Source organism: Hemibagrus wyckioides, linkage group LG22 (assembly GCF_019097595.1).
Source record: "Hemibagrus wyckioides isolate EC202008001 linkage group LG22, SWU_Hwy_1.0, whole genome shotgun sequence".
NCBI classification, from domain to species: Eukaryota; Metazoa; Chordata; class Actinopteri; order Siluriformes; family Bagridae; genus Hemibagrus; species Hemibagrus wyckioides.
The window spans coordinates 9,426,077-9,442,159 of NC_080731.1; the positions used below are offsets into that span (position 1 = coordinate 9,426,077).

Genomic DNA, 16,083 nt, shown 5'->3' on the forward strand with positions numbered 1-16,083 from the left:
TAACTTTAGAACAGAAAAGCATGGACAGGCATTTTGATAGTGCTACCTGTACTGAGACAAAGAAAGGAATATATATTGATAGAATTAGTTTATAATGGAGATCTATGGACAGCTATTGAAATTCTTCACGAAATGTGACTTAAATTACAGCCGGCACTGCTATCAGAGCCGCTGATATGGAAGATTAATCAACACCTTCTGACTGATCATAATCAAGACTTCACCAGTTCATTCGATAAACGTCCAGTTTATATATTCCCTTATTAAAAATGAACAAAACAGTATGTGTTCATAAGCCTAAGTACAAAGTTAAAAGGCATTTTGTGTGCATATTTGCAGTGGATATACAAACTAATTGCATATTTACATATTTATATGTATCATAAATGAGTATAGTACTCATTTCCTTTCCTTGTAAATACTTTTAACCAGCTTTCACTCATTGAATTAATACAGTAAGAAAAACTATTCCAGTTAACTGCAATTCGCTGGAGGTTTTGTTGTCCCTTTTAATCTGCACTTTTGCTGAAACTGGGGAACTTTTAAGTATATTTTAAGCAATGCTGACTAAATTGGATACACATAACCACTCTGAAAAACAACCTCACTTACAATTGCATTAATTATACAGATCAAGAGCTTCATTTACACATACCTTTGGCTTGAGATCATGAAGCCATTTGACGAAAACAAATATTGCATAATTGATCTCCCTAGGAGCTGCTGAGAATTACAGTTAAGCAATCACCACATAAATGGACTTCTTTTTCCAGTACAGAAAAAATTTGAGTCCATTTGATAAAATACTACCGTTCTGCATTTTATTCTAATGTAATACAATCAAAACTAAAAATTGCTTTAACGACAGCATGCGTTTATATATAGGCAGAACATACAGAGTAAATATTGCAGCTGTGTATTGGCTTGATGTCTTTACGGCCTTGTTGTGAAGGTAAATCAGGCAGAGATGCCACTCTTCAGTGGCCTTCGGTTAATCTGGGGAGATAATTGTCTCTCTATTAGCTCTGCTGTCTCATCACGCCCGGCGGCTATGTTGGCTGCCATTCAAGCTAAGCTGGGTGACGTGCCAGAGAAACAGACTGGGGAGGTAGGGAGGGTGGGGCTACAGCTACAGTTCAGAAACGAAACAGTGTTGACTCATGAGTACAACAAGACATTTATGTGGTTTGGAGCAGACTGTATCGAGTGTGACTCAAAGCCCGAGTCAATATCCAGAACATGGCCAATGCGTCCTTAACTGAACCACGGCGATGTTCCAAGACATCGGGATTTGATCCACTTTAATTCTCTGTAGTTATGTCAGACTGTTGGTTCAGATTACGATAGAAGGGAGTGGAGGGAAAACGGGAAAGAATGGGAATTGCTAGGCTACTCAATTACTCAAAAGACTAACCGACAAACTCCGGAGTGCCAAAGATGTTTTTAAAATCGTTGCTAAAATCGATCTTGTGCGCCAGGCCGAAGTCGATGAGCTTAATGCGTGGGTGAGGCACGTTCCTATTCAGCAGCATGATGTTCTCAGGCTGGAGAGGGGAAAAACAAGAAAGAAAGAAAGTTCCAATCATTGAAATGACAATGTGATCAGTGAAGAAAAAGAAATTAAAAACAAGACTAGAAGGGAAAAAAACCAAAAAGTGTGTGTGTGCGCGCACACAATACAAAGGCTCAGGAAATATGACATGGAAATCACATGCAAAACTACAGAAGCATTCTCTAGAAAGCAGAGTACTATTGGAGCTTAGCAGAAAGGCATTTCTATTCGGACATTCCATGGGAATTATACTTCCTCTTCTTGGACTGCATTATTCAAAGCCTAAACTCTTCAAACTCTGCTGACTTCAAAATATCAAACTGACATGTTAAGAGATCGCTAGAGAATTCAGGCAGATCTTATTAGACAGTCAATAACAGCGCGGTGGGATAGGAGTAGCGTGTATCAGTTACATGCAAATCAGGAGACGTTTAACTTTTCAACTACTTTGGGGTAAATTTTGTGTTGATTAACATTTCACTTTTTTTTAACCTGGTTAAAACTGGTATGATTTGTTTAATGATTTCATGATGGTTACTTTGAGATGTTAAAGCATGGAAAAAAAACCCAGGTCATTCTTTAAGATGTTGTAACTAACGCCAACTACACGAACATCAGGTGCAAAAGCGCTGTGGTTGAGTTTGGGTGAGAATAAAATATGCTGAAGCTCAAACTGGCATAATACCTTCAGGTCAAAGTGAGCAATATGTTTGGAGTGCAGGTAGTTGACGCCATCCAGGATCTGTTTGAGAAACTCGGTGGCCTCCTCCTCGCTGAGAGACTCCTTCTCGGCCAAGAAGTCGAAGAGCTCTCCACCTGCCACACTGAGAACACAGGGAAAACACCTGTTAAAGGAGTTGTCTAGTTCAGAGGAGCCAGCTCTCAAATAACATGTCTACGGCAAGTGAAATTTAAGAAAGTTATATGTATAAACAAAAAAAAAATACAGTACAGGATTTAGGAATCAACAGTTTGAGCAGCCAAGATAGATGGAAGGTGTCCAAAACAGTAATCTGACAACTAGTTGAAGGCTAAATATCCTAAGAAGTACAAACTCCTGTAACAGTGAATACTTTGACAATTGATTATTCTCTTAATTATTTTATTTAATAATATTCTCCAAAAGTAATTATGTAAAAATATTTCTTTTCAGCATTTCTATGAATTAATATTCAACTAGAATGAATGAAACACCAAGCTATCACTAGCTAAAATACAGTACACCAGACAAAAACTAATGCGAGGTTATAGCTTCTACACTATACATCAGAGTGACCATTAAACCGATGTTCTCAATCTATATGTCTGCTCTGATTTGATAAACTCCAAATTAAAGGCCAATTTCCACTGTTTGTATTGCAAAATGAAATATTCAGAAGCTACATTCATTTTGATTGCTATGTTTCCATAAGACTAATGATGTTTGTTGTGATGAATCAGTGGTTTGAGTTTGACTCGAAAAGAATCGACTCTCTTAAGGATCGCTGTAAACCCAAAGCAGCATGATGACTTGACTCGACACACAATATATTATATACTATATGTAGGTAAACTTTATATGTTAAAAAAAATATCTTTATGAATGGTGCTGGGGGAGAAAAAATATAGTGTAACTACTTACAAGCAAGTTGATTCAAACAGATTTAAGCTACTTGTGCTACTAAACACTGCTACCCAACATTGCATAATGCACATTAATGCAGAATATTCATCTGAATAAAACATTCAAAATCCAAATAATCCAGCTTGGCTACATGACAACACTTCTTTGATCAAAGTAGCACAAGTGAATGTTTTCTGGCACTACTGGAAAGCTTGTTTAAAATCTCTATAAATCTGAGCTACAGTTGGACGACCTTAATAAATAGAACGCTAGGTTGTGAATAAGCATGGTCCAACATGGGAACACCGAGCTTTCACTGTTTCTTACATTAGCACAAATGAATAAATAAGTCGATTTATTCCTCACATCAAAACTTGTTCCGTTTGAGACCAACAGCAGAGTGGACTGTAAAATTTCCCAAAGTTTGGAGCACTTGGGATCTACTTTTTATGTTTGTTTTGTTTCAAGCATCAAATGTGCTTTTAGTTGAAATTAAGTGCCGTAGTATGTGTCACAGTCTTCTTCCTAATAAAATTTGTTGATGTTAAATTTTGTCAATTAATTGTCACATTCCTAATAAGATAAACAAGATGCATCACAATCCTGGGCATTAGATTAAAGCTTGGACTTACGCCAATGGCGAATCACCATTGAAAAACCATTTCAGTCCAGGTTTAATACAGATAAATATCTATATGATATATTCCACATGAATATTTTCCAAAACAAAAGGCACAGATAAGACAGCTTCTGTAACTGCTTAGGTTTGCCAATCAAAAACGTTGGCCAAGCTGTAATCATGGCTTATGTCCGAGAGCTGGCAGGATCTGGGTGGGTTTATGTAGGAAGAGGAAGCAGTGCAGCAGCTGTGCAGTGATGACTATGATCATTTGAGCTGCTCGTGGTGAGGTGCAGCTGGGGTCACCACAAAAACAACAACTGCCCCAGATAGGTTTCTGTTCCCTCTTTAGCTAATCTTCTAAAAAATCCTCCTCTCTTCACTACTGTTGTTGCGTAAGGATTACAGAAGGGTGTAACAGGATGCAACAGTTCAGTTATGCCCCTTCTCCAGGGTTGCATGTGAGGAAAATAAAAAAACATCACTAATGAATTATATGTGAAAGTTTGATCTTAGAGAATACAGTAGTTCACAGAACTGGTTACAATCAGGGCAAGTGGAATCAATTTATAACTAAAAACTGGTTTAATATAAAACAAACAAATAACAGACCATTAACACAAAAGACTCTGTTATATGATTATGTGTATTTATGTGAATCCGTGTAAGCTGCATTACAATGTCACAATTCAACATTTCAATAGCAGTGCATGCGGAAACATCAGAAAATACTTACCATACTGTCAAAAAGACAAAAAAAAAAAAGATGTCAACTCTTATGCAGGAAAACTTCCCCTTCCCCTGCTATTGTAGAGCAGAGACAGCCTTGTGCAATCACATACACTAGTGCATTAAGGCATTTACTTGGAATTCCTGAGATAATTGGATTTGCGTGTTAAAAAAAAACAACACTGGGAAAAATGAACAAGATATTCTTAACAGTTTTTTTAGTATTTATGTTTATAAAAAATACCAATCAGCCTTGAAATGTCAAGTGCATTCAAGGTGCGACTGATTTACATTCTATGACCTTGCACAAAACTCAGCAACAGGAAGAAAGCGATGACTAAACAGAGAAAAAGTTCCTCCTGAGTGCAGGATTACATATTCCACCAATGCAGTTCAACCACTGCAGTACACACACACACACATATATATATTATATATATATATATATATATATATATATATATATATATATATATATATATATATATATATATATATATAGATAGATAGATAGATAGATAGATAGATAGATAGATAGATAGAGAGATGTCTCGCAACTTACAGGACTTAAAGGACACTTACAGGACCTAAAAGATACTTTAATAGATACGGACCACTGCAGACCAGGAACACCCCACAAGAGCTGCAGTTTTGGAGATGCTCTGATCCAGTCGTCTAGCCATCACAGTTTGGCCCTTGTCAAACTCGCTCAAATCCTTACACTTGCCCATTTTTCCTGCTTGTAACACATCAACTTTGAAGACAAACTGTTCACTTGCTGCCTAATATATCCCACCCACTAACAGGTTCCATGATGAGGAGATAATCAGTGTTATTCACTTCACCTCTCAGTGCTCATAATGTTATGCCTGATCAGTGTATATATTTTATATGATTTTATATTTTGTGTGCATCTTGTATCTTGTCACAGACTAAGCTGCTGTGACACAAGAACTATCTATCTATCTATCTATCTATCTATCTATCTATCTATCTATCTATCTATCTATCTATCTATCTATCTATCTATCTATCTATCTATCTATCTATCTATCTATCTATCTATCTATCTATCCTTTTCTCTTAATTGAATCCCTGTCTTTGAAGGAACTAATACGCAATGGCAGAGTTTGATTAAATTTGTTGCAAACTTCAATATTTTTCAATATGTTTATATGGTTACAGTAATTCAAACCAATTATACGATTCAAAGCTGATCGATCCAGGCTCACATTTGCAAGTCTCCTTACACAACCTAAAGATGCTCTTGTAGTATAGAAGTGTATTTCTGAACGAACTGGATTTTCAGGGATCCCACACTTACTGAGTAAATGCTCATGTAAACAATTTACAAGTAAGTGTGTTTGGGTTTTGTTCATAAAGCCGAAGGTTGGATATTAGGATACTATAGGGTACTCTTTTAACACAGAAGTTATGCAGTCTGCAGTCATAACACACTGACCTATAGACGGCTGTGCAAATAAAAGCTTAGCATGTAAACAAAGGCATACAGACATGAAGTAGTTCTCAAAGGGCATCTTCATGCAGTTCACCACAATTAATTTTAGCAGTGAAATGTAATTTAGCCGTTCGTCTTTGTGGAGCGATCTAGGCGAAATGTAACAGACATGAAAGATTTTCTTTTCTAGTCCTCCTGTGCTGCTAAAAGACTGTATGCATGTGACTGGAGAAACAGGCCAGGCCGGTTCTGCACTTGAGGAACTGGTTCCTAAAAAGCCACGTGACGTGTTTGCCTTAAGGCCAATGTAACGGACTGATTGTATTAGAGGTTTGCTTCATGAATGGCTGTGCTGTGGCTGAGTGGCTAAAGTGTACGTACTTCTGACAGCTGCACAAGAGCCCTTTTTACTTTTAAACAATAAAAACATCTGGTGTGGAGAAACAATACAGCATCTGGCATAAAAAGAAAACACCACAACTAACAGTTCCCCTCAGTTTTTCCACAAAAGTTGTCAAGAATCAGAGCACATGCTCATCTCATTTGCCATTTCTGCGTATAAAATGCTAACATCCTGCAAATTCATTTACAAATCTTGTTTTTGTCTGCATTCTTTCAAGTCATGAAAGAATTGTCTTATACTCACAGCTCGAGAATGAGGATGACCTCGTTCTTGTTTTCGAACACGTCGTGCAGAGTGATGACATTGGGATGCTGGATTTGCTTCAGGATGCTCACTTCCCTCTCGATGTCGTCCTTAGACACCCCACGCCGACTCGATTTGCTCCGACGCTTCTTGATGAACTTTGCGGCATACGCCTGTCCTGTGTTCTTATTACGACATTTCCTCACCACGGCAAACTGACCACTGGAGAAGAACAGAACAAGCGATTTGTGGTTAAGTCAATGTACTGGCTTAAAAGAAAATAACTGAAAACCTTCATCATGATTAGAGCAAAGTGTACTCAAGTCTTATTAACACACCATTATGGTCTGTAATAGAAGCATCAGCTTAATTATGTGTAATGTCATAAAGCCAGGGTTGAGATAACTACAGAATATCTTCAAACTGGGAACAGGCTTTTTATATCTTGCATTTTTGAGCCATGTTCTCAGACTGCAGTACTTCACAGTCCTATTCTACCACATTCACAGCTCCTCTCAGTCACGATGCAGACTGTGAACAGTTTCCAAGACGTATCGGTGATGCCAGAAGCTCACAGTAAACCGAGTCGAGAAGACATCGTGTAAAAACCAGGCATGCTGCTAATCTCAACTCCACTGCTAGAACAGGACACAATTCACTGGTTTAATCAGGGCCTTGATTTAATACATGAAAAACTAGAATCTATAACCTATGTATTTTCTATACAAATTCTATGCGGTATATATTTGTTGAACGGCTGCATCAAAGACCCCCAAATATGGACTATTTTTGTTTTTTGCAGAAGTAAAAAAAATTGCCTTGGGAAAAGGAACATTTTAGAACAATGTGGGGAAGGAAGATCGTCCTTTCACTAGAGCTTTCTCATGTTAATGACCTCCATTCAACTGGGCTCCACCTTTTGTCACCCAAGCACCAAAAAGACCCACAGGAGATAAAGACAGCACATTTGCATTTTTATCTTGGCCCTAAGGAGGCAAATCAATGTTTTATGAAAGACTTGCTACACAGAACCTGGGGGTCGTTATATTATCTGACTGGAATACTTAATTTTGAGATATTAGTCTTAAGTAGAGCAAAAAGTTTAATTTTCTATAACAGTAGTTCATTAATGTGATCACTTGAATGCTTAATTATTTCTGCAGTCATTGGGATTTCCACATAAATCTCTGTATAATCCAAGCTACTAATGATAAATGTATTCAAACTCATGTTTAATTAGAAAACTGACTAGTTGTAGAGACCTGACCATAACATCCATACCTTTTATATCGGATACATGCAACTGTCTCTCTGTGGTGTAGCATTACAATTCCTCTTCACTGGAACCTGTTCTAGCATGACAATGCACCTGTGCACTCCATGTAGACACAGTTTGCCAAATTTGGGGTAGAAGAACTCAAGTGATCTGCACAGAGCTGTGATTTCAACCCCACTGATCACCTTCGGGATCTGCGACTGAACCCCAGGCCTTCTCGCCTAAAATCAGTGCCTGACATTACTAATGCTCTTGTGGCTGAATAAACACAAATCCCTACAGCAACACTCCAAAATCTAATGGAAAGCCTACCCAGAAGAGTGGGAAGCAAAGAGGGACCAAATCTCGAATGATATGTTCAACAAACACCGTAAACATTTGGCTATGTAGTGTAGGAGATGTTTATTTAACATTTACAGAAGGAGTCTCTAGTGTCAAGGTTAATAGTAAAAGTAAAGCTGTTCCTTCACATGGAAGACTACTTGGTAACAAGATGCATATTTCTATCTTAATAACTTCAAGGGAAAGGGAAGGATTGACCGTTTATAGCTGCTATGAGTAATAAGATATAGTTTCCCATTTCTCCAGATGTTCACAGATTTCTTTTCCTGACCCATGTTTCACACCTTTAAGACAACACAAACTGGTGTTAATGCCAGGTGAAAAGTGTTTCCTAAAATGCTCCAGTCCAATATCTCGCCTTGCTGAGTAAATAAAGTAAATAAAAAGTAAATAAAAAGGTGTTGACTCACTCTCTGGAGCAGTAGGAAACTTGCCATTGTTTACTGAGACCGCAGAGTTTAGTGTGTGATCTGGTACAAACAGAACCAGATCACACACTAAACTAAACTAAGAATGCTCTGGTCTGTCATTCATCATTTATTAGTGATGCAACAAAAGTGGCATTAACATGCAATGTTTTTTATTTCAGAAGAATGTAATTAAGACATGATTTAATCAGATGGTAGAAAAAGGGAGTTAAAAACTAGAGACTGATCAATTATCAGAGGTATCTAAGGGGTAACTTAAGCGAGTGTTTTGGTCTGCCTTGTTTATGGTTGTTGATGGTAGTCAGATTTTCCTCAACTACGGATTTGTGCAGAAACATGAAAAAATTTAGTTAATAACAATGTTGGTACATAATTATTTAGCTTGAATAGAACGGTGCAAGACAAAAGCCTCTGTAATTTGTATTCTCAAGCTGGATTTCTTGAGCTTCTCTTATACTTCTTGAATATTCTTTAAGCATTCTATTTATTTATATTTGAAAGTATGCATTAGCTTATTTGATGAAAGAGTATAAACAAAATCATTTGGGAGGACTGTTTTATGTTGTTTTGTCATGGCCGAGAATTCGTTAATGGTAACTGGTTCACAGTTTGTCCATTTGAGTTGCAAGTTTATTGCTTAATAATTACATGGAGGAAACTCTTTCTCTCTTTCTCTCTCACACACACATCCTCATGACCTTCCCAGCTTGGCTTTTGGCAGGAGGACACGGCTGAATGCTTTTGTCAGTGACACCCTTAAACGAGAGGATCAAGGCTTCCTCAGCCGTGCCAGTTTCCATGGTACTAGTAACACTGAAAGGAAAAAGGAGGGATTGCTTCCTCAGTCCACTTCGTACTGCAAATTGCTGCCAACCCCTGCTGTACACCGTGAATTGCAAACTAGCATCACCAGCGGCCCAGCAACCACCTGACAAAGAAGATGACGCGGTCTTCCCTTCAAGCGAATCGGCCCGTTAGGGAAGCGGTGCCCTCTTGAGAGCCATCCAGGTTTTATCTGAAAAGGAGATGGCGCAAACATATCAAGACGTCAGTGTGACAAGGCTCTTGTGCGCCTAAGATTTGAAACTCCATGGTGATGAAGAGGCTCGTTAAACACGACGGATGTTCAAAGGCCTCGTCTGGTGAAAGTGCTCTCCAGCCTGGGCGCTATGGGAGTTCTGTACAAATCTACAAGCGCATCATCAAGGCGAGACTGAGACTGGTACACATCCACCTTCAATGCGTCTCCTGGGGTTAAACATAGCCTTATCCCTGCTGCTCCAAAACTATTCCTAATGTTAATATATTGCAAGCCTTGTATTTATAACAAATTGTGAAACTTACAAGTTTTACATTCTGCAATCCTTTTAAAGCCGCTATGTGTTACAAGTTGGAGTTGAACATTTACATTCAGTATATTTTCTGCATCTTATGACCAACAATACTGAAGTGAGAGCCTCACTTCAAGCTTTGTGCAGTGCAATCATAAGGAAGCTCGTCCTAAATTTGTGCAATCCTGTAGCGTAAAAAATCACAGCATTGATGCAATAATGCCAAAAAGCAGAAGGGCACAATTTAGTAGTAGGACTACTTTGATACTAACATTGAAATGATATGTTGACCAAAAATACATAAATAAATGGAACACACTCTGTTCCAAGTTCAGATTGTTAGTGTTAAAAGTTGCTGTTTATCAGGACTCCAGAAGCAAGCTGCTGTTGTCAGAGCATTATTGTCCAGATCTCTCTAACCACATGCACAATAATGCTATAGCAGTTTCCACTTCTACTCGAATACTGTAAAAACCCTGTGGTAATCTAAAACCAGCAGTGAGTTGGGGGGGGGGGGGAGGCAGTATTCTGTACATTATTTTGAATTTTTTTTTGGGAAATTATTGAATTAACCAAACACCTACTGCCTGGAATGAGTGTTTGGCCTGCATGGAGCATTTTGATCAAGATATTTACTGTAGCTGTATTTGAGAAGTTACTGGAGAAGTAAACTTGTAAGCAGATGACCACAATACTGCTGCACGTTGTTGTCCATGGAGTTTTTTTTTTATGTGTTTAACACCCTCCTAACCCCAGTGCTTAAAAATTAGGATATAATGATGGCAAGGTCACAGCACCAAACACAGAGACATAACTTTCACACAGAAAAAGTGGTTAATTATATGCCTGAAGTCGAGGGCCTGAAATTCTTTCTCCTTGCACAAGCTGCTCACCTCTGCCTCGTTCAACTTTAACCAGGACTGTGTCAATTGAGAACAAGCTCCAATGCATTTGTGTTAGATCTGAGCTGGAAAATATATCAATATGAAAACCCTGAAACTCTCTGAAAACATAAGCAACTTCTTAAAGCCAAGAATTACTGAATCAACGATTAGAAAACCTCTAGTGTTTGTGAGATTTGTGATGGTGTTGAAAAAGTGATGAGTAATACTAAGCAGAAAGTAGAACACCTACAATCAGGGCAACAAAACACTCTTAGATGTTATTAGGGATGCCTAACCGGCAGCAGTCCAAATGACAGTGATTCCCTGTGGAGGTATCTTGGCCTAGGCTGTCCGTGCTGAGAATCTGAGACAGTTATAGTTGATAACGTCCTGCTGGTCAGGTAAGCTTTTCTGACACAAAGAGTTAGCTGACACACATTCATCCCATATACACGAGCAGAAAATCCTTCTTGCTAATGATACCCGTGGGATTCCCTGAAGAGGCCGTACTGAGTTAAAGTCAATTGGGCAAAACATTTAACTACGATTAATGATTTAATTAGTTTTCAAGTAAATTATTTCACCTTGACTCATGGACTCGGGAACGTGGGAGACCCAGGAGGAGATTTTAACTACCGCAGAACTGTGTTGTCCTTTGTTCATTTTTGGGATGGGGCTACCAACTTTTGCCCACTTCGTCTGAATGGGAAACTTGAGCTGGACCATGGGGGAGGGCTGGAAGCAGGGGACGTCAACACCCTATTCTCCTCTGCACTGCTGCTTTCTGTGTACTTTTAGGTAGGCTACTTGAGATGCTCCTCAAGCAGGGTGACCTTTGACAGATTTGCATTAAACAGCAGCGGGTGCAGGGCGTAGGTGAGTTAAGGATGTTGAGTTTATGTGTTTGGATCACAAGCTACAGGAGCTAAAGTATTTATAGCTTTATTATCTGCACTGGTATTTATTGTACAGGAAACCGTATCTAATGACATTCTCGTAGTGCAGGTACGAGAGCTGGTACGAAACATCTAACTAGTGGTAAGATGGTATGTAGCATAACTTACGTCGTCAAGCAAACCTTTTCCATTTCTGAACACACTCCAGCCAGTCTATATCTGTTATCATTGGTTTCCTTTAACTTCAAGTTCAGTTCATTATTACATCAGAGTTAAACTTTTATCCTGCTGCAACAAAAGCAAGCTTACAGAGTCTAAATTTATAAAAAATTAAAAGTTACTGTCATGAAGAATAAACACCGTGTATAAAAATATCTCATCTAGCGAAAAAGCAAAGAGAAAAAGAAAAAGAGTAGATTAAGGAAGGGTGATGTTAAAGATAAAAGAACCCTCCGCTTTTTATTTTCCCGGAGGCTTTATCAGTTTGCATAACTGACATTGATAGTGAGCAATAACTGGATTTCTAGCTGCATGTATATCATTAGCCTTGCTTTTTGGACGTCTGGGGATAGGCGCAAACATAAGCAGATAAGGAGAAGGAGCTGCCTCAGGAACAGGAAACACCGCAGACACTTTGAAATGTTTTTTTTCTGTAAAGGCAATCATTTTAAAAAATTAGAATTTTACATCATGTATTGCTTTATATGCGAGTTTATAAAAAAACTTGTTAAAAAATCAATTACGGTTAGGGTTACAACCCCCCATTAATCACACCTATCCTACTAACCACACCCACTCTCTTTGAGCAGCATTTGCCCTAAAACAGGCATGATGACATAACAGGCTCAAAGATAAGTTAGTGTTAAATGCAAGATGCAAAATGTTGTCTTAGTCAGCAGCGCATGCATTACATATATCTCTAGACTGGACTGTAAAATGTCTAATCCAATACCAATCCAATGTTTCAAACCAGCATGAGCCTGATAATACTGATAACTGATGAATCTTCAGTTCGGATGGGCAACATGCCAACAAAACTTGAAGACATTAAAATATGATACATAATTTGGTTACTAACAAGCATATGATTTCAGATATATTGTGTATGTCCAACATTTACACAAATTTAAAAAAAAATGTTCTAAAACTAGTTTTAATAATAATTTCAGTCAATTAAAGTTTATAATAAGCGACACTCAAGATATAAAAAGCACCAATGCTTAAAAAATAAATAAAAATAAATGTATCGTGATGTTATACTGATATCTGGCCCAACCCTAATCTGTAGTTGCAATATAACTAAAGATGTATATTCATACATTATATATTTAGAAAAGAATCTGATTAATAACCAGCTCATGTAGATTTGAAGTTTTTCCATTTCATCAAAGTCTACATAAATGCACGTTATGCATTGATTATTGCCAAACGTTGTCTAATGTTTTATGTCTTTTGATAAATATACGCAGAGTCAACTGAAAGGAGAAGAGCTGGGTGCTCTGAATACTAATCCAGAGGAGATATATCATGTCTGAAGCAGCTTTGCCCTGGTTTGCCCTTCAGGCTGGATTTGAATATCATTCTTCCAAAGCCCAAGCACCAACTCGGCCATGTCATATGGCAATTTGTACAGAAACTCTAATGAGCAGGACTTGGTCAAATGTGGCTGTTTGATGTGAAGTAGAGGAATGATTTTCTCCTCTAGAGGCTAGCAGTGATCCCCTTCCTGTGTTCTCTACCAATTTTCCCTTCATCTCCATAGTGAAGCATTAGTATTCAGAGCTTTGCTGCGGATCACCTGAAATGCAGTGCACAGTGCCTTGTGGCATATCTGCTCATAGACTCCTGCGAAGACTGGACATTTATTTACTTCCAGATGGAAACAACACATCCACTCCACACACAAAGACATTAAACGGTTATAACACGATGAAAATGATTACACACAAAATTCGTACATGCTTCAGGAGGTAATATAATATTTCACATAAGGACATTTGACTTCATAACCAGATCTCTTACTATAATGAAAAAAAACCCCAAAAGCAGCTGACACTAACTGACTCACAGAATTTGTACCATGTTTCACAGACTACTGCATGGAAAAAAACAAAACAAAACACAAGGACATGACTTTGAAGAGTCCCATGCTGATCTTGGTCCAGGTCTCAAGGATTCCAGTTGCACAACACTGGGATTGAAGAATACAAGATAATCGTCGGTCTAATCTTTAGCCTCAATCCTGCTATCATTTGAGACCAAGTATAAGGGATGAACGCTTCAGAACACACACTGATTTCTGCACACAGTGTCAATGAGTCATGACCACAAAGCGCAGTGCTGGCCACTCCTGTGCTATGGAAATGCTGGCTGCAGATTAAAGATTACTCACCGGGAGCCAAGAGCAGACACTGAAAATGGAACGACTTGCACAGAAAGAGCCAATTCGCTGTACAGGTCATCTTCAGGTGGCATTTTACACTACTGGTTCCTGGAATTAATTTTCTCAGTACATAATCTGTAATGGTATGATGAAAGACTGATACAAAAAACTAATCATGAACAGGAAATGGATTTTGAACCATACAGTTATAAAGACTGTCTGCCTGATAAGTCCTGTCTGACTGTATAAAGCATCTGCCTGATTACTTAAACTACTCAGAGAATGCTTGTTGGAAAGATAGATTACACTTATTCACTGAATACTTTATCAAGAACCGTACAACTGCTTAGTCTTTCAGTTACACGGTAGCTGCGCAGGGCATTTACATCATCCAGATACAAATCAAGAGCTTTGGTTCATGTATATATTCAAAATTAAAATGGGGGAAAAACGTGATCTCAGTGACCGACAATGGTAGGGTCAGTGGTGCAAAAGACTTCACAAACTGCCGAATGTAGAATCTCAAAATCTCTTATGCAGACTGGTGGAAAAATACAAAAAATCCCGTCTGTGTCAGTTCTGAGGGCAAGAGGACAATGATCAGATTGCTCTGAGCCTATTGGAAGGCTTTAGTAAGCACTGTTTGCAGCTGTGATGCGCAGAAACGCATCTCAAAATGCACAACACGTCAAACCTTAAGGCAGATGAACAACAACAGCAGGCTCCTATAAGCCAAGAAGAGGAATCTGAGGCAACACTGGGCACAGGTTCACAGAAAACAAGCAGCTGAAGCTTAGAAAAACATCTCCTGATCTATTTTCTAATCTGCCCAGTGTTGATGAAAATCCTATTTTTAAAATTCCCCAAGCAGCCTGTCTGACACCAGCAACACTGGCTATTGCATGCTACACATTCAGTCTAAATTTCCCATTGTACCTGGTACATAACATGTTTATTCTCATGTTGTTGGTAGACGTTCTACTTTACTTCACTTGGGGCCAAGCTAGGGTCACGTGAGCATAGAAAAGCAACCGTGGGACTAAAGCTTGGGAGATCACAAAGGCTCCCCTTTCACGCCGGCTACAGATAACATATCAAACGGATACACCATGGAACAAAGGTGTGTAGTAAACCTTCATGAAACATGGAGATGCAGATTCCTATTAAAACACAGGCTAGTTTCAGTGACAGATTTTTGATATTAAAGGCACATGAGAAACATTTCCCGAGTCAGGCAGGCACCAGATGTATGAACAAAAGATTGGATTTTCAATGTTTTCTTGTCAAGCTATTGTTTGTAGAACATTGTTCTTGCTGTATCCACTGTCCTGTCAGCTTCACAGAATAGAGAACATACACTTCTCCTTGTTAATGATATTACATTTCAGGACTGTGATTAAACCCCTTAAAATCTTGTATAAAATCACATCGCTTGGGTTTTTGACCCCTGGAGTTTAATGACAAAGCTGCTTTTGTGTTGGGCTGCCATTGCCCCATCATGTTTCCTCAGTGGGGTGCCAGCGTAGTCAACACAACACCAGCCCCTCCCAGCCGTCACATCCGAAACAGCTATACACCCAAGGTTTGTGGTTTACATCAACTGATGTAGCTTCTTCTGTTTAGTTAAAACCTCACGTTTCTTAATGCTTAGGGAAAGGAAACACCTGGTATTGCTGCCCTTTTTCGACAACATTGTTACCGTCTTCACATTTCTCAGAGCCATTATTTTGTCCAACTGTTAATTAAATAAAAAGAGAAAGAACAGAAAGCCGTGGAAAGGCTCAAATAAATGATTTCCCCTGCCAAACTACTCTCTGCGAGTTTCTTAGAGACAGGGTCTGTCTCAAATCTTCCTCCATGTACAAAAAAGGCTTCGTTCCTTGACTGACAAGTGAATTAACTACAGGGAGGAAGCTGAAAACAACAGAGCAGATG

The 16,083-nt window shown here is 38.6% G+C and overlaps 1 protein-coding gene across 3 annotated transcripts in view; it reads right to left on the reverse strand.

Moving 5' to 3' along the window:
* Positions 1-16,083, reverse strand: part of dapk1 (death-associated protein kinase 1) — a 71,506-nt gene that overhangs the window by 39,728 nt on the left and 15,695 nt on the right. For all 3 annotated transcript variants that reach the window (XM_058375595.1, XM_058375596.1, XM_058375597.1), the window contains exons 3-5: positions 6,609-6,830; positions 2,238-2,376; positions 1,415-1,544 (exon numbers count right to left, since the gene is read on the reverse strand). In XM_058375595.1, the coding sequence (XP_058231578.1) occupies positions 1,415-1,544; positions 2,238-2,376; positions 6,609-6,830 (491 nt within the window). The remainder of the gene's footprint in view (positions 1-1,414; positions 1,545-2,237; positions 2,377-6,608; positions 6,831-16,083) is intronic.